The 22,737-nt window shown below is 45.0% G+C and overlaps 1 protein-coding gene across 3 annotated transcripts in view; it reads left to right on the top strand.

The window, feature by feature from the left end:
• Positions 1-453: 453 nt before the first annotated feature.
• The window catches only part of col12a1a (collagen, type XII, alpha 1a), a 46,740-nt gene continuing 24,456 nt past the window's right edge, over positions 454-22,737 (top strand). For 2 of the 3 annotated variants that reach the window (XM_005738996.1, XM_005738998.2), the window contains exons 1-26: positions 454-939; positions 2,285-2,390; positions 5,790-5,909; positions 5,993-6,136; positions 6,599-6,652; positions 7,739-8,002; positions 8,092-8,256; positions 8,484-8,657; positions 8,761-9,051; positions 9,152-9,754; positions 10,216-10,494; positions 10,575-10,850; positions 10,941-11,213; positions 15,477-15,746; positions 16,891-17,157; positions 17,273-17,465; positions 17,574-17,698; positions 19,009-19,158; positions 19,257-19,376; positions 19,459-19,623; positions 19,713-19,859; positions 20,125-20,264; positions 20,792-20,921; positions 21,597-21,742; positions 22,240-22,369; positions 22,457-22,593. In XM_005738996.1, the coding sequence (XP_005739053.1) occupies positions 2,321-2,390; positions 5,790-5,909; positions 5,993-6,136; positions 6,599-6,652; positions 7,739-8,002; positions 8,092-8,256; positions 8,484-8,657; positions 8,761-9,051; positions 9,152-9,754; positions 10,216-10,494; positions 10,575-10,850; positions 10,941-11,213; positions 15,477-15,746; positions 16,891-17,157; positions 17,273-17,465; positions 17,574-17,698; positions 19,009-19,158; positions 19,257-19,376; positions 19,459-19,623; positions 19,713-19,859; positions 20,125-20,264; positions 20,792-20,921; positions 21,597-21,742; positions 22,240-22,369; positions 22,457-22,593 (4,833 nt within the window). In that variant the 5' untranslated portion in view covers positions 454-939; positions 2,285-2,320. The remainder of the gene's footprint in view (positions 940-2,284; positions 2,391-5,789; positions 5,910-5,992; positions 6,137-6,598; positions 6,653-7,738; positions 8,003-8,091; positions 8,257-8,483; positions 8,658-8,760; positions 9,052-9,151; positions 9,755-10,215; positions 10,495-10,574; positions 10,851-10,940; positions 11,214-15,476; positions 15,747-16,890; positions 17,158-17,272; positions 17,466-17,573; positions 17,699-19,008; positions 19,159-19,256; positions 19,377-19,458; positions 19,624-19,712; positions 19,860-20,124; positions 20,265-20,791; positions 20,922-21,596; positions 21,743-22,239; positions 22,370-22,456; positions 22,594-22,737) is intronic. The other variant, XM_005738997.1, reaches the window with a different exon arrangement.

The raw sequence follows: 22,737 nt of genomic DNA on the forward strand, positions 1-22,737 counted from the left end.
CATTCAAATATATTGAATGTCGCAAAGAGAGGAAGTGACGTAAGATTTGCGCATGCGGGGTACCGATCGGGTTTCCGGTACGGATCGGGTAGTGACACTCCAGAGGGCTGCTGATGACCTAATCATTAGATTCAGGTGTGTTGACCCAGGGTGAGATCTAAAACCGGCCTTCGAGGCCTGGAGTTTGACACCCTTGTTTTAGACTTCTTTCCCAAGCCTGTATCTGCTGTCTATCTCTAGTATGACCACTAGAGGGCGCCATAAACCTTCGACTCTCAGTTTCAGGAGCAGCTGCTGCTCAAAATCCAGGGCTTCCCCAATAAAAGCCAACTAAACTCAGTCCTTTATAGTTTAAATAAACTTGAAAGACAAACGGACTGATGTGATTTCGCTTTTGTTTCTTTAAGCATCTTGAGCGCATTATGGGGCATTATGTTTATAAATGAAAAGGTGAAGTTTTAATTTCAGCTGACATCTGTGTAAATAAGCTGGATAAAGTTGCTCATTGCGCAAATAAGAAAGTTCCCCTCAGTGCGCTCTGGCCAAAGGTGCCCCTGCTGTGAAGTCACAATTGGCGCTGGAAACTCGTCGCCAGACCGAACGAATGCTGGGAAAAATGTAATTTCCGAACACCCGGTCGGTCTTAGCGGGGGACATACATCAAGTGAAGGACGGAGCTTTCGTAAGAAGCCCATATGATGGTAAATTGAGAGCTGGGAACTCCCCCCTTATTAAGTAGCCGATGGTGGAAAGATTCTTCCCACTTGGAAAGAGGCTTTCCTTTCTTGGACATCTGCTGGTGGAGCTTCCAGTAGCTAGAGAGAGAGGAAAGGGGGTCCAGGAGCAGCTCCTGAAATTTCTTACTTTCCTGAGGGGGGAGGCTTCAAGCGGGCTGCGCTCACGTTTGGTCCGTTCAGAATTTTGGGGGAACTTCAGTAGGTGAGTAGACAAACTTTTATTTCTAACAATTACGTTATAAAGATCAACTTTTATTTTTCCTCACAAAATTTTGCTACGATATTTAAATTTTTTATTCACACTTTTTCAATTGAATGCGCTTTGATCACCAAACCAAGCTGAATGCACTTAAAGCAAATTATAGAAGTTTGAAATGAGTTGTTGATCTGAGATTAGAAGATTTAAGATAAGAGCTCGATTTTTTTTTTGTTGTTGAGCTGAACAGATTTAAATGCAGCCACCGCGAGAGGCAGGTAAGCCTGTAGTAACTTAGATTTAGCCTAATATTTGTGTTTTATATGATCCAAGATATCCGATTGGATCCAGGGCTGCAGTGTCCTCACATGTGCACCAGGCGGAGCGCACAGCCTGCGGTTAAGTTTAAAGAACTCGAGTTCAGCCTGAAGTGTCCCGTGTGAGGGCGACTCATGAGTCTATAATAATAAAATAATGTCAAAAATGCAAATTAATCACATCCAAGTAAATCTGCAACAGGAAATGAATGTATTAAAAACAATTTTTTGCTTCTGTGATTTTTTTTTTCTCTTTTCCCAAGGGAACCCTTAGGATCATAGTGAAGATTTAGGGAAGGATAGAGGAGTAATATATTTTCATATACATGAAAATGAATCATCACAGAGTAGCCCGTGATATCACAGACTTAGTGATACTATGAGGTCCTCCAAGGCAAGGCAAGTTTATTTGTATAGCACAATTCAACAACAAGGTGATTCAAAGTGCTTTACAGAGACATTAGAAACAAAAACAAATAAAAAGCATGATTTAAAATTAATCATCCAGTCTTCATCCCGTAGGTGTTATGTGAATGAGAACCAGCGAGTCTATGCTGGATGTAATGATCCGCACAGCAAGCTGCCAAAGTCAGCAAACAACCAGAAACGCATCCATTTTCCAGTTTATGCACTGGAAAATCAAAACTGAATTGCATGTGTTGGATATTTCTTTCATTCTCTTATTACTGAATAACTGCAGAGCTTCATTCAGTGGTAAGAAAAGTGCTCCCTCAGGCCATGGGAGTCAACTGAAGGCAGCAAGGTGTGGTTGGTTGTGTAAAGGAGTCTAGGTGGATCCAGCAGTTTTTTGTGTCGGGACTGAAAGCGATGACTGACTAATTAAAGTTATTTATCTAGATTTATATTCAAAGAAACACGATCCAGGGAGAACTGCGTGCACGCTGTCTAATTGTAAAGGCTCTCAGGTCACGCTTTAGACGCAGCTCTACGTTAGGTGTAAAGCTGATGCCTTTACACCACAGTGTAAAAGTGAGCTGAGATGTGCAAATGTCCTTTTTTGTTGTTGTCTGCAGACTTTTTGATGCGCTGCTGACCCTTTAGAGCCAAACATGAAGATAGGGCTGTCTCTGGCCACGGCTGCCTTCCTGGCGGCCCTGTTGTCCTCCATAGATGCTCAAGGTAAATACAAAGCATCTGGCCTCACTCTCCCCACACACACTATTCAACTCTGTCCAGTCATTATCTCCTCCTTTTCTATATTTACCTCTTATCTCCACTCCTTATTGAAGCTACTGGAATTAATGTGAGCGATTCATCACAACCAAACATGAACTGTTTGTACTGACTGAATAAAGTTAATCTTATTTCATATGTATGATATGTTGACTATGTGACTGATTCCTTGATGTCTGTCATGCTTTTATTCCTCAGTAGTGGCATATTTTCCCAATGTATCTATCAGGACTCATTGTTTGCTTTGATGTGAACTCCAAATCCAGATCCCACTCACTTGGAATTAAACTGTAATTTAGGAGTTTTAAACCAATAATGCACGAGCAAGTTTCTCGTCCACATTTGGCACATGTGAGAAACCGTGCACACGAAAGTTTATTTAATTTCCAGTTTCTAACTGAATGTATTAAACAGCGAGGCACAGACTACAAGTGTAACAAAAGGCATTTTGTGGTTAATGTTTCCCTATAAATGTTTTAGCACAGTTTTTGCTATTTCAGTTTTACACTTTTTCCAACGCAAAAATGGGAAGATGGCCCAAACCAGGTAGTTACGCTCCGATTAATCTGGCTTACATAAATGTTATCATCATTACACTAAAGGTGCAGAAAGATCCTAAAACATATGCAAATTTCTTTTGCAGTGGTTCTAACAGCTGTTAAAACATTAGATTATTGTGCATGACAGCAAAAGCACAAAAGATAAAGTAGAATACAGTCATTTCAGTTTTAATAATAAATAGAAATGTGAAAAGTGCATCAGTACTGGAGCAGAGTCATTTAGTGGACAGAAGTGGATCTGTGCAAGAAAAATGCAAGTGATTAAAACTCGAGTGTCTGGCTTTTTCCTTCCCAACACTGATTTCACGCTTCTACGTTACAGTTTCAGTAGAAACTAAATGATTTTGCTCCACATGTGACATGATGTAAAACGTCATCAACGGTTAGGAATCGGTTGTAGCAGGAGTAGTTCTGACAGAAAATGACTTAATGTAATTAAATATTCAAACATCTCAGTCCAAAATAATGACACATAGAGAGGGGGTATGAAATCCTGCTCTCGCACGGCAGAGGAGTCTGCGCTCGGGTATCTCCGCTAACCGAGTGGAAAGATGAAATAGGAGAATAGCCAATTAATCCTCAGACAGCTCAAAGACAAAGAGCCTTTCTCGAGCTTCTTTGCGGGCATTTGTGAAAATGCTGAGTTGCAGGACATATGGAAAGTTAATATGCAGTAATGTTTAATGTCAGCACAGGCTGTGGAATTACTTTGGCATCTGTCCTGCCTCTTTGGGAGAGTCAGTGTTCTTTCCTCCTCTTGGTCTCTCCTATTGGCAGCAGCTCAGGTCAGGATAGCTGGTTGGCTGGCTGACTGCTGGAGACTGAGGTAACACAACGGGAGCCAGATTCTGGCCCCTGGAAGACAGAAGTGTCCTTTATTATGAGCTGATGGGACAGACGTCCATATAACAAACACAACCGCAAAGTCCAAATAACCTACCCGCGATTATTTTGACAAAACCACATTGGTTCCTCAGCTACATTTTTTTTAGAGCAGACAGACATGCGGTGAAAGGAATTGTAGCAAATCAAAACAAGATGCTCAGACAAGCTCGCCATGAACAAACGTGGGAGCGGCAGGCGCATCCTGCAGCTGAATTTTCCACTCATCGTCCACGCTGTGCTACTCACTACCCCTCCCCAACTCATCCACACCCAAGTACCAACACACACTATACACCCGTACCGTTTTGGTGTTGGAGATGAGTACTCGTGGAGAAATCAGGGGCAACATGGTCCACCGGGGCTCCTTGAGTTGAGATGCCAGGTTGGTGATCCTCCAATGCCACTTTTTAAATATTTGGTGGGCTCCTCTTTGTCATCTGCCTGTGCACTCAGTGTGTCCCAAGCTATGGCTTCCTCCTCATAGTATATTTTACAATGATATTCTTATGAAGCATGCACCCAGTACTGCATGCCGTGGCATCTCATGCATGTTCGCGTCCCCGCCACTACACGGATAAACGAGGACCCGCACCAGAGGACCACGTAAGATTGGTTGCGCTAACCTCATTAACCTCACGACAATTTAATTTGATTAATTGCTCGAGTTTTGTGTTGTTGACACTAATTTACTGAGTGAAAAGACTTTCAGAGCTGCATGATTACATGAGAAGTAACTGAAAGATGAGCTCACAAAATATGAACTAACACCCATACCGTGACCCGACTCTAACAGTGGTTAACCTGGTTGACAGAAGCGCAGTCAGAAGTTTGCTGCTAGTTCCTGAAATACTCTGATGTGGCTTTAATGCATGCGTGGTACTCACGTACTCAAACGTTAACACTCTGCCTGCCTGCAGCCTAAAGACGTAAGAAAGAATATCATTCTAAAATATGTTTGTCATCTCTGTCTCTGTACATGGAAACTAATGTCCAGCCGGTCAAAGTTGTTGAGTCAAACAACTTTCTCATGTACACACTGCATGATGTTGTCATCAAGTCAGCTCCATGTAAAGGCCTGCGGTCTTCTCACACTGTATATGTCTTCTCGTATTTATTTTACATGTACACCTTTCTCTGTAAAAGCACATTTGGTTGTCTGAGGAAGTCTTGTTCTCTCACACCTTCTTGTGCATTTATGCTGCTGCTGAAAAAGTACACAAGAGTCGCCGGTGACGAATTGTGTATTCTTTTTGAAAGGTTTGCAATGGATGTGTGCCACACGCTTTTGTAAAGAGTCGTAAGCAAATAAACAACAAAGTATTTTTTTTGTCCCTCAGATATGTTTATATACGTTGTGTATATAACATATGGTGTTCATTTTGTCACTCCAACAGCTACATGGCATCGTTGATTCCATTGTATAATCGGTAACTTAAGAATGAAGTCACTGTTGTGTTTGTTACTCTGAGCTCGGCTCCATCATAAAGGCAGTTTAATATGTGGGGCATGCGTTGTAACTGCACTTAGCATGTGTTGGATGGTTCACTCAGTGTCTGCACTTTAGTGGCGTTTGCGTGGATTCGTGCACAGACTGACGTGTATGCCAGTGCTTGAGTTGCCGGGCCGTCTCGGCTGGGCAACTCAAACAAGCGCCATTTTGCTCCAAAATGGCTTCTCACACTTTTCCATTGTCACGTGTTGCTCACCTGTCACCCTCACAGAGGGACGTGTTGTGTGTTTGGCCCCAACAACGAACAAGTCCGCTTCAGCCACGAAGTGTTTGTCGTTGGGATTAATGTGAATGTTTAATCAAAGATGCCCTTTTATTTCATTTGATCAGAAATACGCCCACGGTCACACGCGTCTTGTGTTTTAACAGCGCTTCGTCTCTTATTTGCAGTGGAGCCGCCCTCAAACTTGAAATTTCACATTCTAAATGAGAATACAGTGGAAATGTCGTGGATGAGACCCTCGGCAACGATAGAGGGCTTCAAAATACAAGTGCAAGTGCCGGATGGAGGTCAGTGCGTGTGTTGGTGTGCTGACACTACAAACGCTTTGAAACCCCAGCAGCTTTCTAACTTCCTGCTTTGCTCCTCATAGATGAACCGACCAGAGACTTTACCCTAGATGCATCTGCCACTATGACATCGCTCACTGACCTGACCCCTGACTTGGACTACTCTGTGTCAATAAGCTCCTATTATGGCTCAGAGGAGAGCATCCCCATCTTTGGACAACTGACCAGTGAGTTGATTATGCTTTATAAACATATTTTTCAGTGGAAAACAGGTTTTTAAAAAGTAAGTGTATGTTTTTCCGCTCTATAATGTTCTTATTGTGTCCTGATGTGAATTCAGGACATCAGGAAATCACTTTTCCTTGCTGGCTATTGAAACCTCTGAATTATGTTCACTGATACAAAGCATTTACTTCCTCGGCAACACGGAGAGAATTTAATCATATAATATGCTAGTAAAAGTCAAGTAATAGCATTTCCATCCAGCCATAAAAAATCTAGGAAAGGGAAAAATCACATCTGTTTACCGACTCTTGAATTGCTCGCTGTTTGTAGTTAATGCAGCGTTTGTGTGCGTACGGAGCTGCTTTTATGATGTGTTGATTTTCTTGCCTTTTTCCGCTGTGAAAAAGTACACAGTGAGGCTTCAATGTGCGGCGCTAACTCACCGAGTGTTTCCTGTGTTTCAGTCCAGTCCAGTAACAGCAGCGGACGAGTCAGGAGGCCACAGGCAGATGCAATCAGTGAGTATGCTTACTGCAGTGTCGGCCAAAATCCAAACACACCCGACCCTTCGCAGGGCTTTCCGAACTTTTAAAATGTATTTTTTCCTTTTTGACTGTCATCATAATATTTTTCCCATGGAATAATTTGGTCAGGCATCTTACTGGGTTCTAACTGGGTAGACAGACAGGGTTTTGGCAGCGAGTGGAAAGGCACATTGGTTCCTTTAATTCTAACCAGCAGCCTGGTTAGAATTAAGAAGAAAAAAAAAAGTAAAGGAAGGCTTGAAGCTGCAAGAGAAAAGCTCCCTTGAGCTCTCAGCTTCAACCCTTAAGGAGAACGATTTTGGAGGGGAAAGGAGCAGGAGGCAGGTCTGAGGTACGAGTTCAGCTTTGATCAAGCGTCGCCATTGCAAACTTTCCTCAGCTTATTCAAACTGTCCGTGGTGACTGATGGGCAGACGTGCTCACTTTTCCCTCATATGATGATTGGAAACTGCAACCATGAGTGCAGATCCTCTGAAACATTAAGTCAGAGCATTTTGACTGAAGATGCCTTTTTCTGAATGTTTCATGTGAGACAGGAGGAATCGCATTTAGAGTCAATGAGAGTGCAGGGAGCGAGGATTAAAGTCCATCCACATAAGCCCTGCCAATTAGCATTTCAACTTAAATGTTCTGTTGCATCTGTGATTTAAAAGCTTGAGGATCTCAGTGTTTAAAAGTAGATATTACCAGTGGAACTTCTGCTGAATATTTAGTCTACAAAGGCACATTTTTGCCTCAGTCTGCTGGAATAACTGCACCAGCCCACTTTTGGCAATGGCTCAGAGTTCCTTTGATGCAAGAATGCACATCTCTCAGTCGTCCAACTACCTGTCAAAGATTTTATTTTATTCAGACGGACAGAAGAAATGCCATGATTTAAAATATCACCGTGAGATGTAAAGAATGTAGTTTTCTGCTTTCTGAGATTTTAACCCCATCGTTCACCAAAGGTTGAAAGCCAATCCATTCCTAATACGAATCAGTTAAAGTGTGTTTATTCATTCTCTCATCGACTGTTCTCCTGATTGACGGTCTTTCCTGTCCGCCGTCTGTCCTCAGAGTGTTCGGTCAGTGCGATAGCCGACTTGGTTTTCCTGGTGGACGGCTCTTGGAGTGTAGGAAGAGAAAACTTCAAACACATCCGGAGCTTTATCGGCTCGCTGGCAGGGGCCTTTGACATTGGCGAGGACAAAACCCGGGTGGCGGTGGTTCAGTACAGCTCAGACACTCGTACAGAGTTCCCCCTCACTCGTTACACCAGGAGAGGAGACCTGCTCCAAGCTATCAACTCACTTCCGTATAAAGGAGGAAATACCATGACAGGTACGATGTTTATCAGGAGGCTTTGAATCGCGTTTTTTAACCTGATTGCGAGCGAGGACTTAAAAATACACATGAACTTCTTTTTAAAGGCGATGCCATAGAGTACCTGGTGAGAAACATTTTCACTGAGGCAGCTGGATCCAGGAAAGCTTTTCCAAAGGTAGCCATGATCATCACTGATGGAAAATCCCAAGACCCAGTGGAGGCGCATGCTAGAAGACTTAGGAACATTGGAGTGGAAATATTTGTCCTAGGTATGGTTTATTATTCAGTGTTTTTTTTCCTTTCTGATTTGTGCTTTCCCATGTGAAAGTCTGCCTGTTCTCAGAAACCATTTGATTTTCCATCGATGGCTCGTTTTAAGATGCAGTTTTGCCCCAGTAAAAGTCAAACTGTTGTATTGCCTAACATAAGCAATGCCCTAAATCACATCTGTAAAGCAGACAGTCCTAACACATGAGTTACTGTTTTTCCTTCACAGGTATCAAAGGAGCAGATGAGGATGAGCTCAGGGAAATAGCCTCCACGCCTCACAGCAAACACGTGTACAATGTGCCCAACTTTGACATGATCCAGGAGGTCCAGAAAGAGATCATAACACAAGTGTGCTCCGGTGTTGACGAGCAGCTGAACATTCTGGTCAGCGGAGAGGAGAGTGAGTCAAGTGATATTTAATACATGCCCATGCAGGATTCATCTAAAATGCTGTTACAGTATACTGATGTGCAGCATCTTGTTTACTTTGATGCCTCCCACAGTGGTGGAGCCAGCCTCCAACTTGGAGGTCACAGAAGTTTCATCCAAGTCAATGAGGGTGACGTGGGCCCCGTCTCTGGGTGATATCACGGGCTACAAGCTAACCCTAAATCCCATGCTGCCCGGCATGAAACGCCAAGAGCTGTACATTGGGGCTGGACAGACATCCGTCAACGTCCGTGACCTTTCCCCCGAGACCGAGTATGAAATCAGCCTGTACGCACTCAAAGGTCTGACTCCCAGTGAACCCATCGTTGAACTGGAGAAGACGCAGCCTGTCAAGGTGTCAACAGGTGAGGTGGTTTGCTGTCACGTGTGGTCAGCTTTTAAGTTTGATGTACTCGTGAATGAATCACAGGCAGTCATGTGACTTGGTTTCCTGTCTTTTTCAAGAGTGCTCACTGGGAGTGGATGTGCAGGCCGATGTAGTCCTGCTGGTCGATGGCTCGTACAGTATCGGATTACAAAACTTTGCAAAAGTCCGTGCCTTCCTGGAGGTTCTGGTCAACTCCTTTGACATCGGACCAAACAAAATCCAGATTAGCTTGGTCCAGTACAGTCGCGACACATACACCGAGTTTGCCCTCAACACTCACCATGACATTAACGCTGTCGTCAGAGCTGTGCGCACCTTCCCCTACCGCGGCGGTTCCACTAACACCGGCAGGGCCATGACTTACGTCAGGGAGAAGATCTTCGTCCCAGCTCGTGGAGCGAGACAGAACGTCCCCCGCGTCATGGTCCTGATCACAGACGGAAAGTCGTCAGACTCTTTTAGGGATGCGGCCACCAAACTGAGGAATATTGATGTGGAAATATTTGCTGTTGGCGTGAAGGATGCGGTGAGATCAGAGCTGGAGGCCATCGCTAATCCACCGGCTGACACCCATGTGTATGAGGTGGAGGACTTTGATGCTTTTCAGAGGATCTCTAAGGAGCTGACTCAGTCCATCTGTCTGAGGATTGAACAGGAGCTGCTCAACATCAAAAAGAGAAGTAAGTAGAAGAAGATCAACTCCTTTACTATGATCTGGAGCTTAGATTTACTTTTCTTTCTGATGGTTTCCATGTGTTAGCACCTTCACACTGGTCCACAGGATATTAGACCCTGAAATGTGACTGCATTTTTAGCCGCTGACGTAGTGGCAAATAGCCAGAGCAGTCATGGAAAAGCTAAACAGAGAAACATATTTTGTAAATTGCTGTCAGACATGGCAAAATTGAATCATTTCATCAGAGTTGCCAATAAACATACCACAAAAACCACGGACGTGCCTCTTGAATGAGCTCGAGTGATACCGAGAGCTGCAGCCCAAAACACTCGACAATCAGCCAGTGTGCTGTCCAGTGCTTCAAGATCTCAACTTTTGAAATCCATATTTGTTAAACTACAGTAGCTTTATAAAAGTCACGTGCAGGTGAGGCTCTAACTACCTGACTACCTCTTTGATTTTCAGGTTTGCTTCCACCGAGCGATTTGCGCTTTTCTGAAATTACCTCCCGAAGCTTCCGTGCCACCTGGGTACCTCCTCTTGCCAATGTCTTGTCTTACCTGCTACGTTTCCGCAAGGCGGAAGATGTCACCGGAGACTACATTTCCCTGGCTTTGCCCGGCGATACCAACACAGCTGTCCTTCCCCATCTTTATCCCCTCACCACCTATGAAGTCAATGTCTTTGCTCAGTATGATAAAGGAGACAGTTTCCCTTTGACGGGTGAAGAGACGACTCTCGAAGGTAAGAGATTTACCTGAATTTAACAGAATGTAATCAAAATAAAAACACTGAGCATCTAAGAGTTGCGTTTTTCTTCTCAGAACAAGGAGCTGTAAGAAATCTACGAGTGACAGAAGAAACAACCAACAGTTTCAAGGTGTCGTGGCAAGCCGCGCCGGGTTCAGTGATCAGATACCGCCTGTCCTACGTCCCGCTGAGCGGCACAGGAGAGATACTGGAGGCTCAGACCCTTGGCCCAGAGACCACCATAGTCCTCCAGGAGCTCTTCCCCATCACTACCTACCGTGTGTCTGTGTCTGCTGAGTACGCCTCCGGCCTTGGAAGCGAGATGCAGGTGGATGGAACCACCAAGGAGGGTGAGCGAGGACAACTGCTGACACTATTGTCAAACTGAAGTTTTGAGAAATGTGAATTTTGAGAAATGATGCATTTTGATCTGTTTTCAGTCCGCGGCTCTCCCCGTGACCTGCGTGTCTTCGATGAAACAATATCTACGATGAAACTGGCGTGGAGGGCTGCTCCTGGCAATGTTCTTCAATACCGCATTGCCTTCAAACCTGCTGAGGGAGGTGAGAGGAAGGAGATCTCTGTCAAAGGAGACACCACCCAGGCTGTACTGAAGAACCTCCAGCCAGCCACTGAGTATGAGCTGTTTGTCAGCGCTCGCTATTCTTCTGGTTTGGGCGATCCTCTCCTGGGCACCGGAACCACCTTAGAAGGTAAGAGACGCTGCCATATTGGTACTTTAAAGCCTTTGAAGCACAGTCGGATCATGTTTATTTCCAGTGTTTGCAGCATGCTTTTTAGATGTGCTTAGTATTTCCAGCTTAACAGGCCCCCTATTGTGAAACTACACGCATTTGGGAACTTGTTTCCTGTCCTCTAAAGGTCCCTGCACCAATAAAGTGAAAGTTGTGTAGTAGTTTGGAAGGTTGGTGTGAAAAATATGGAATGTGTAAGCGTTCTTTTACCACAGACTCCCCGACACGTCCTCACTCCTAAAGTGTAATATTTCACGCTACGTGCCAAATCATCGATATATTACGCTTCCGAGCACCCAACACGTCTCTATGTTACGAGATCTGAAAAATGAGGAAACATGAGAACCGTTTGGAATCAATCTACACATGTATGTTCATTTTACTTAAATCTGTTTAAAACGTCATTAAAGTGCTGGTTAGGGTTAAGGTTAGGGCTGGAATACCGCGGGAGTGTCATTCTACTGGATTTCATCCGTAACCCGGCGCGTAGCATAAGAACGCGGGCGGTCACCTTTCGTGTTCCTCAGGAACGCCTCAGGACTTGACAAAGCATCAGCATATTACGCCTCAGGAGTGAGAACGGGCTGGACTCCTAGCTCGGGGTGACTTTGCCACCCATGAAGGCAGTAAGATGGAAATGAGTGGGTGTGGAATGCTTGTAAACCTATGGAATGACTTGGAACTGACTTTGAGAGGCATATGCTCGCCTGCTGAGACCTTTGCATCTCTATGACACACGAATGATTGTGTTAGTCGCTCAGCGGGGCTGTCTCTCTGTCAGTAATTGCTACTGATTGCAAATTCTGTTTATAAAATCAGGAATTTTATTAGTTGTGCATTCAGTTTTATTGGGGAGCTAGCTGTTCTGGCCCAAATTGTGGTTTAAACAGACAATAATTTGAATCTCAATAATGTGTGAAGAGATAAAGTCTGCTGTTGTTTTGGCCAAACTGTTAATAAAAGGGCAAAAAAGAAAGTAGACTTGGCCAATTTCACTTATGAGTCCTTTTTGGGTAGTTAAAGATCAGAGAATGAATTTTGCAGTAATAGAAAAAGTGGGACTGTGTTTTCTTCATCTTGTCGAGTGCCAAGATGAAAATGGCACGGTGGCTGTTTTTCATCACATCTAAGTTGTGCCTCATTTGAATCAGAGTCTTCTCTGAAAGCAGTTTAAGCCCTTGGACATATTAAAGAGTACATTTCTTGGTCTTTACAATTATGTTGTTACATTGAAACCACTGGCGAGGTCCTGCGTGCTGGATATATCTGCTTTTAATAGGCTTCCCAGTGCAGGTTGAATAAGAAGACTCGAGTGCAAAAAATTAACTAAATTTCCGTCTTGAATTTACATCTTCAACAAAGCATTTTTGTGTAAATTTCGGTGACCATAAAAATGTGGATGAAAAGTGGTCTCGTCTTTATTTCTTGCTGTTCCCACACTGACTGGAGAGCCCAGTCTGGATTAAAGCCGTCTCCACAGGTCAAATCTGTGCAGTCAGCCCCACACCCCCACAGGAAAAAGCTCCATGACAAAGCACTCTGTTTAGGCATTTTTTATTAAGCTGTCATGATATCAGCATGCCTAAACACTGATCTCATTGTGTGCCACTCTTTTTGAGTGACCCACTCTGTGAAGTCCATGTAGGCAAGAACTGGAAGAAAGTGGCTCGCACAAAGGCCTCTCTCACGGCCAACAGAGGATGGTAGACAATACAGAAGCCTTGAGCAGAGCAGAATTAAATCATCCTGAAACGAGTGGGAGCAGAGAGAAGGTGTGACACAGAATGCTTACATCAATGTGTTAAATGTGGATATTATACACTAACTATTTACTTAAGGAGTGGGAGTGTTAGTCGGCATGTGGAAGATGTTACCTAAGAGGACCCTGAAAGCTGGGTGAGCTGTCTGTCTCGTCTCAGGGAGAGCCGTCTGTTCATCTTCCTCCAGGGTGGGGCAAAGGACAGGCAGGGGCAGAGAGAAAGGCAGAGGGAAAACAGGGTACTTGAAAATGTGAACCACAATGCCTCAGGGTGACCTGGTGGGATAAAGGGCTGTTTCTTCCCTAAGAGGTCAAACGTTCAACCCCTCATTTATCAAATGCTTAACTACCTGCATGACACCTCTGATGTGTTTATGCCATGAAGGACTTTCGAGCTTTGACTTGCACAAAAGCTCGGCACCAGGTGAGGTTGTAGCGCTTTGGCTCGGTTTCCTCTAACCTATCCCTTTAATGAATTTTGTGCAGTGCCAGACTCTTTGGCGTGCCACATATTTTTTTCCACCACTGTAAAAGGTCCTTTGAGGTAAAAAGACTAGGGACAGGCAACCCTGGCTGACAGACACTGAAGGCTTGATCTTCGTGGCCCACGTGTACGTCTTAGCTGACCAAGAGCAATAAAGCGAAGGAAGCTTGAACCCGGCTGCCAGTGCTGAGATGGCACAATGTATTTCCCGATGTGATTTTGAAGGAGTTTGCAGAGAAAGCAAGCGTGCTCAGTCTAGTCAGGTAATATATACAGTGACCCACCTGAGTCTATGTAGCTGCGTAAAATGATTAGGACAGTGCTGGCAGGTTAGTCGTGTTTCCTCTGAATTTCTCTTGCCTGCTGGCACGACTGATTTCTTTCAAGTGCCGTCTGCAGTCATTTATATTTTCGAGCTTTAGACGTCGTTGGCTGCAGATGTGAAGGTTATGTCGGCACATGCCCTGCAGGAAATCTCTCAGATGATCTTCGGTTGTGTCATATGCGGTTTTCTAGACATGGGTGAGGCCTTACTGTTATTTTGTGAGCCACCCTCGTTCCAGATCTTAATTTGAGAGTTCCTCGCCTTGATGGGTAGGATGCTCAGGAGGCGGGTGGGGTGTTATATAGAGGCGGCTATAATTGTTCTATTTTGATAGGTGGCACTGTAAACAATGCAACAAGATCTAAACATGTGTTTTGTAACCAAGCACTGAACTACAAACTGTGCAGAAAAGAAGTGAAACTTGTTTTTTTGCATTGCTGTAGAGGTTTTGCTTGGACTGGAGCATGTGTTTCCCCTTCTCTATAGCTTGTCTGCAAGTGCTGATGAAAAGTGAGCCGCTGTCTGCAGAAACCATTATGTTGTGATTTTTTTTTTTTATTTTTTTTTTTCTCCACCGTTGGTTCACGCACAGCCGGTAAAGTCAGTCAAGTTCATCTGCTTGGCAAAGATAATTCTTTTGATGGAACAATCTGGGTATTTATAAGCGGCCCACGCTGTTTTCATGGTATCCATAAATCTGGAACTCTTCATTAATTTGTGGCCGTGGCCGTTGCGCTTGACAAGTGCCTCCTCTCTTTGCTCTCAAGGTGCAGATTTCTGCTTGGCAGGCATGCCCGGTGCCGTTACTTCCGTTCGCTTTCCAATTCAGCCAGACTGGATGAGTCGCAGGGCCTGAAATCATCATGCATTTCATTTCTAGGACTTTTCTGTTCCATTACATTCTTTTCAACTGCATTTTTGCTTTTATTAAATCTCATTTGGTGAGGTTTGATAGATGAGGTTTGAGTGGGACCACCCAGCTGGTCAGCTCTGCTCTGCTCGCCCGCAGTGGGTTAGGTGTTTGAATGAGGATCAGGATCCCGGAGGTTGTGTGGGAGGCTGTGCGTGGCAGCTCATCCTCATCCTCCTGTGAGATATCCAGCTCCTCTATATGGCGGCCAGATTGAAGAGCCGTCTCAACACGAGCGTCCCTCTCAGCCAGGCGTGCGCTGGCCGCGCGTTGCGAGACGCCACCGCAAAGTTCCCTTCCCTGCCTTTTCTGCAGCTTTCTCCTCTCATGACAGTCTCCTAGGAAAAGAGAGTGAAGGAGAAAAACGGCGAGCACAGCATCTGCAATTGTAGCGAGCGCACATTTCTGGATCGGGTTTCCTCTGCTTCAATGGAAAATTAAAGAGCTGTCAGGAGAGGTGCTGAGGATATGTGATTAGTTCTGCAGAAGTTTTTCCAACCGTCTCTTATTATGAAGGGAGAAAACTGTGGGTGCTCAAACACATCCTCAGGGGTTAAGGTGGAGACAGATGAGTGATGTCTGGTGGTTTATCACTGCCATTGTTCATTCCGTCCCTTTCCTCAGATCTTTATATGTCTGCATTAGCAGTACTAACAGCATCTCAGCCCAAATATAAAGTACTGAACCAACTCAAAACAAACTTCTATGTCTGATCTACTTCTGCCTTTGAATCCATCCCCCAGAGCTCGGCTCACCCAGAGACTTGGTGACCAGTGACGTCACAGACACCAGTTTTGCCGTGTCTTGGACCGCGGCCCCGGGTAACGTTCGTCAGTACAGGGTCACGTACAAGTCTCTGTTCACTACGGAGTCTGGGGAAGCAGTAATACCAGGAAGCAGCACCACCACAGTTTTGCAGGGTCTCACCCCAGAGACACGCTACGAGGTGTCTGTGTTTGCCGTCTACGGCCATGGAACGGGCCAGGCATTGGTTGGAGAAGAAACCACAGATGGTAAGTTACTCTTCTTTTTTCTTGGTCTGTTTCGCTTTCTTCATAGGCTTTCTGTGTGAAGTCTGAAGACTTCATCTCGGTCATGCCTAGAAAGTGTGAAGCTAAGTATGTGTGATGTCACCGTACAGCCATAAAACCACAGAAAGGGACCTTCAGATATTTCCCCCCACCTAAAACACAAACAAAGCCTTAGGGCTTCTTGCATCTGTTAAACTCCAAATACGGTCCAGGAGCATCATCACTGAGCTTTCTGGGTCAGTGACGCAGGCTTAAAAGTGGTCCAGGAAAAAATAGTGTTGAAAGTGGTATTTTGTAAGCTGTAGAAAAAGGGAGCTGTCATCAGCGCTTACTGCTCAGTTCATTCTGTTGAGCTCAGAGATAACGTCATAGCTGATGCCATTCGCCTGAGCAGTAACGAATCTGGAGACTTCACACGCACGTCTTCGAGGCTGTGCATGTATGTTATATATGTGTGCAGAGGTCATGTCATGTCCAGGACACCTGCACGCACTCTCATGGGAGATCCAGAGCAGATAGGCCTCACTCATGCATATTGAGCAGAAACCTGCACCAGTTGGGAGGATTTTAGTTCAAGAGTTAGTAAAAAAAGATTTCAAGGAAAAAGATTTCCAAACGCTATTATTGTTTATTGATTCTGGCAAGCAGGAGAGGGGGCATACCCACCAAATACAACCATCCTATCTAGAACCTCCCTGGGCCGAAGCGACACGCAGCTAACTTGGATGTGCTTCCCTTTTCCATTAATAAACGTGCTCCCACCGATGCAGAGGCCTCTGAATATTTTCCTCAGCCCATTTCAAATCCTCTGACAATTCACACTTGCCCTTCCTGCAGGGAAAGTAAGAAGCACTCAACAGACACACAAAGAATTTCCTCAAGATGTCACGGCAAGACATCAAAGTTTGGCGCCCAAAACCTCCTAATAAACACAATCAATCATGTAACTTTGCATCTGTTTAAAGTGAGTAGGTTTGTATTCAGACGCGTGGAAAATGAGCCGATGAAAGCTACTGCGAGGTAGCTGACTGCGCCGTTTCCTTAGCAGCAGGAAAGCCTTGGTGATTTTATTCCCCCGGGGCCATCTATCCGTCGTTTCTCTCTGATATTTGTTCCTTCGTTGCAGTTTCAGCTGCTGGCAGATCGATCGTCGTCTCAGAGGAGACGGAGAAGTCCATGAAGGTGACATGGCAGCCGGCACCTGGAAACGTCGTCAACTACCGCGTCACTTACAAACCACAGGCAGGAGGGCGCCAGCTGGCGGCCAAAGTGCCCGGTGGCACTACCACCACTGTGCTGAGACGCCTTACCCCTCTCACCACTTATGACATCACTGTGGTGCCCGTTTATCGGTCCGGAGAAGGCAAAGCAAGGCAAGGGGAAGGAACTACATGTAGGTTGGCCCGCTGTTCACTACACATCATGACACTGTAAATCCAGGCTATTATAAAGTCGTTAAAGACCCTCCACATCTGCCCCGATCAGTCTGTGTATTCCTTCCCCTCCAGTAACACCTTACAAAGGCCCGAGGAACCTCCAGACTTCAGAGCCCACCAAGACCAGTTTCCGTGTAACCTGGGACCATGCTCCCGGTGACGTTAGGGGCTACAAAGTCACTTACCACCCAGTGGAGGATGACATCGACCTGGGGCAACTTGTGGTTAGTCCCTATGATAACACTGTGGTGCTGGAAGAACTCAGGTTTGTCCCACTTTTTCGTGTTTTTACGGTTTATTATCAGACTCGTTTGGACTTTGGACTATGTTCTCCTGCATATTTTGTAATGAAAGTTGTTTTTTGGGTTGACAGAGCTGGTACCAAATACACAGTGAGTGTGTTCGGTATGTTTGAAGGAGGGGAGAGCATGCCGTTGGCTGGAGAGGAGTACACCACCTACTCTGACGCACCTGATCCTCCAAATTTTGACACGCCAAGTAATATTACCCACATATATGTGATGTACATTGCACACGGTCATTGTAAGAATAAGAGAAGGCGCAGAGCACGTTCTATGCAAAAACAAATGAAAAAGTCTTAGTCATTCTGTTACTGTATCTGTCGTCCTGTTTAAGTCAGTGTCTCCAGTATGTTTTGTTTCTCTGTCAAACATCGGAGAGTGTGTCACATATTACATTTTTGTTTGGGGAAAAACCCCTCTGTAAATCTAAGCCACATAAAAGCTGAATACCTTTCTTTAAAGCGAATTGTCTCACGAAATAACAGATGTAATGGCAACTCCATCTGCCTGCCCTTTCCCTGCTTTCTTCGCCGTGTCACTTTGGGCTTCCGCTTTTTATTTCCAGTCCAGCCAGCGGAGATACAAGCCGTGCGTGTATAATCTGTTTGCACTTATAAAACGTTTTACTATCCAGTGAGTCAGAGCGTGGCAGGCAACAAGTGTGAGACGAGGAAAGAAGTTGTGTTTGCTGCGAGAAAAGGTCAGCGTGACCAGTTAGCTGCAAGTCCTCTCCTAAAAAGGAGGCAGATGTAGACTCGGTGAGGTGACATAATCAGCGTTTCCTTGTACATCTACCGAGTTAGTGTCTGCACATTAAAGGCACTTATTCCTGGATCTTTATTGTTACAAACTATTTCAAATGACTTTAGAAAATCATATTTTACCTCCACATACCACTTCTTGGGCTTTTTGCCCACAGATTGGAGATGTTGTGTGTACTTCTAATGTGTAAAATCATGTAACCTGTTTTCAGTTGCAGACAGCAGCAGTTAGTGCGACATCTGCAGTTCTCTTTTAGGTACAAAGGATCGGATGACTTCCTTTTCATCACACAGGTGTTTGGAAAACAGGATGTGAATGTTTCCTCGCTGCTCTGCAGGGCACAATAATCTCCTCAGCGGAGGCCTTTAATATAAAGGGCACATTCTCCTGGGAGTACCCCGTGGATGGGAAAACCACTGAAAGAATTACTGCCTCCACATGCTGCCGAGTGAAGAAGATCATAATTATACCACCTGGAAAATAATTGTTATCCACAGAGGGATGGAAGAAAGAGCAGAATTCTTTGTTGCGTGCATGTAGAGATTGTTTGTTAAGCATTCAGGAAATTGTTTGGATTTTTGTGGAAATTTATTGCCGTCAGCTCTTCTTTCCTCCCTCCTTTTCTTCTCACACGTCCTTGAAAGCTCTTCCACCATTACACTAGAGCATTTTTGATTATATTTGAAACTCATTTGTAACGTTCACCTGGGATCCTTCGTGACACGTGAACCTCTGCCCTGTCAGATACGATGTGTAGGACCAATGCTCAGGCTGACATTGTGCTTCTGGTGGACGGCTCCTGGAGTATCGGACGTCTGAACTTCAAGACTATTCGTGCCTTCATTGCACGTATGGTGGGCGTCTTTGACATCGGCCCTGATCGGGTCCAAATCGGTGCGTTGAATCAAAATAAGAATGATAAAGTATGTATTTGTTAATACAGCAAAGGTTTTCTTTGAGGTGCTCTAACTAAGATTTGGCGGCTTCTTTAGGGCTTGCTCAGTACAGCGGAGACCCAAAGACCGAATGGCACTTGAATGCTCACCGAACCCGAGAGTCTCTCCTGGATGCTGTGTCCAACCTGCCCTACAAGGGAGGAAACACCATGACAGGTGATTCGCTTCGTTTCTGATCTTTTTGCTTTTGTAGACGCAAACGAGCATTTCGCATTACTCTGTGCCTTCTTCGTGGCAGGTCTGGCTTTGAACTACATCCTCCAGAACAATTTCAAAGAGGACGTCGGGATGCGTCCCAGCGCTCGAAAGATTGGCGTCTTGATCACTGACGGAAAATCGCAGGATGATGTCATTGCCAACTCTCAAAACTTGCGCAATCAGGGCATTGAGCTCTATGCCATCGGTAAGCAAAGAGTGGTGCAGTTAACTTGTGCTTTTCCTGCATCTAAAAAGCTGCTGCTGACCCTTGACCTTTATATCATTGTTATTTAGGTATTAAGAATGCAGACGAGAACGAGCTGAGGTCCATCGCCTCTGAGCCGAATGACATTCACATGTACAACGTGGCCGATTTCTCCTTCCTGCTGGACATTGTGGACCGAGTTTCTGACAACCTGTGTAACAGTGTCAAAGGGCCAGGTGTGTGAAGTCCAAGGTGTTTGATAAGCAGTATAATTATAGTGGACAGCATCCAGGATCCTCGTGAAAAAGCCACATTAGATGCAAAGAACGACCCCTGCATGAGCATCATTTACTCCCTCATACGTGGAAAAGCTATGAAGCTATGAAATGAGAAAGTTGGCCAGTTTCAGAGTTTTTCACTACATATAATTCACCCTAAATCAGTGATTTAGAGTTAATTATACGCAGCGGTTTCAAGCTTTCTATGCTTGCATCTTAACAGGAGGCGCTCCAGATGCACCCACTAATCTGGTGACATCAGAGGTGACTCACCGGTCCTTCAGAGTCACCTGGGACGGCCCCGACGACCAACCAGAAAAGTACCGTGTGGAGTACAGGACTTTATCGGGAGCCCCACAACAGGTATTTGCCAAAAACACCAAAAAACTTGCTCTGCTTCAATCACACGCAAGTAATTCTAGTGCAGTATGTGAGTGTTAATGCTGCCCTGATGCTACTGGGAAACAACTTCTATTTCCAGCCACCTGTTTGTGTTGGCTTCTTGCTGTTTGGGTGTCTGATTACACTGCAGCTCGACACAGGCCAAGGAAACAAAAACAGCCGTCTCAGTTTCAGAGATTAGTAAGAAAATCTCGTGACTTTGAATGAGAGATGGCCCCGCTGGCCGGCAGCGTCTCGGCTCCACGGCGTGGATGTGTTTTTGGAGTCTGAAACAAATATGCAGAAGTTTGTTTTTCTGCAGCTCCCAGGGTTTGCTTGAATAGTGAACATTGTGGATTTGTTTATAGATAGTGAGGCTGACCTTTAGCCTGGTAAAAATTTACAGATTGTTTTCTGGGATTGATTGGAAATGTCTGTGAAGATATTCACAGTTCTGGTGCACATTAGTAAAACTTCATCAATCCTCTGATCCTCCTGTCTGTTATTAGGTGATCGTGGACGGCAGTCAGACCACTGTGGTGCTCCAGAGGCTGAACCCTCTCACACAGTACCTGGTCAGCGTCTACTCCGTGGTGGGAGAGGAGAGCAGTGATGCTTTGGATGGAAAAGAGACCACACGTATGTCCCACCTCAGCTCACTGAAAGAGACTGAGTGACTAAAACTCCACACACAACGTTAATGCAAACCTAACTTTGTAAACAGCGCTGCATATGACACTAGTAAAAATGAGCTAAATCGGTACGTGATGATGAACTGCAGATGTGACCGTATTTTATTGCACGCTCTTAAGTGGTTATCATTTAGAGTCTAACTCAAACAGACCTTTCGCGCTATTAGGAAAGCCAGATAAATGGGGCTCTGAGAGAGCTACGGTTTCAATTCGAGCAGACTCTGGTGCTCTCACGAACCCTGAGTCTTTGCTTTACGAGCAGTTGCCCTTTGAGTCAGCCGCCATCATGCAATCTCTCCGGCACGGTTGCGTAACACAAACGTAATGCAACTCAGAGACTGTAATTCGTGTGTGGTCTCCATTAATAAAAGGTTCAAAGGATATATATATATATACACATATATACGCACCTTGTTTATGAAACCATATGTGGCTGCAAAAAGATGAAAGTACCAAATCTTGATTACATGCAAATTAAGAGATTAAATTTGGTTTTAGGTCCAAATTTGAAAGAAAGATTATATTGTGTAAATGCAAACTTTATGCAATCAAAGAATTAATTATAATTGTGGCTATACAAATGCAGTGGTTAACAAGTATTTGCTGTTTCCTGGTTTTCCAGTTCCCCTGAGTGCCGTGAGGAGGATGGAGATTTACGATCAGCAGGTCACCACCATGAGAGTGAGATGGGAAAGGGCACCGGGAGCCACAGGCTACATGCTGCTCTACAGCGCCATCAATGCTACGCAGCCCACTACAGAGCAGGAGGTAAGATCCATTCTGGGAAACCAGAAGGCATCCAGCCAATCAGCTGTGGATAGAACTGAAATGGACACATTCACATGTGTTTGTAGGTTCATAACACGAATGCCTGCTCGCATACACGAGCACCAAACACACGCAGCGCCTCGCTAAAAGCACAAAGTGACCTGCTGTCAGCATTTCTGACTGAGTGCAGATGTCACACATTGAAATAACTTTTTACAAAGACACCAGTGTTTGCCTCGTCACTCAGCAGCAAGGCAACAGGAAAAAATACAAAGAAACATTGTCAGCCACAGAGGGGTGGCTGAACCATGAGCTCACTCTGCCAAGGGAACATCATCATCATTTCTTCATGAGGTGTCAACCCCAGTGGGGCAAACCCAGATGCAGCAGATGTGCTCCAGTATTTCTCCTCACCATATTTCCCAGCCAGCGAGGAGTCCCCCTCATCTGCTTCCCCTCTCAACCTGTGTTGTTTGTTTGGTTTGGTCCGCTTCCAGATCAGAGTGGGCGGCGACACAACCGACGTCCAGCTGGTGAAGTTGCTCCCCAACACGGCCTACACGCTTTCCCTATTTGCCCTCCATGGAGAATCAGCCAGCGAACCACTGACCAAGCAGGGAGTCACATGTTCGTAACCAGCCTATCATTTCAATGTTTCAGCACAAATTCAGAGTCATTTTTGATAAACTAACAGAGCTTTTAACTCATGTGCAGTGCCCATGCCACCTGCGGGAGAACTGAGGGTTCGGGATATTACTCACAGCACCATGACGCTTGACTGGGATGCTGCTCCCGGTCCCGTTCGCAAGTACCTCATCACCTATAAGCCTGAGAGTGGAGATGCAAAAGAAGTGAGTTCGTCTTTCCTTTCATGGTATTACAACCACTGTTATGACCAGTCCCTTCCTGCTATTGCAGAACCTCCTGTCTGTTATAGTCATTAGGATTTATGACGATTCAGTTGTTGGATATTTCTCGACTGATCCGTTATCACA

Source organism: Pundamilia nyererei, unplaced genomic scaffold (assembly GCF_000239375.1).
Source record: "Pundamilia nyererei isolate P.nyererei 1_Seehausen unplaced genomic scaffold, PunNye1.0 scaffold00088, whole genome shotgun sequence".
In the NCBI taxonomy this organism is placed as follows: Eukaryota; Metazoa; Chordata; class Actinopteri; order Cichliformes; family Cichlidae; genus Pundamilia; species Pundamilia nyererei.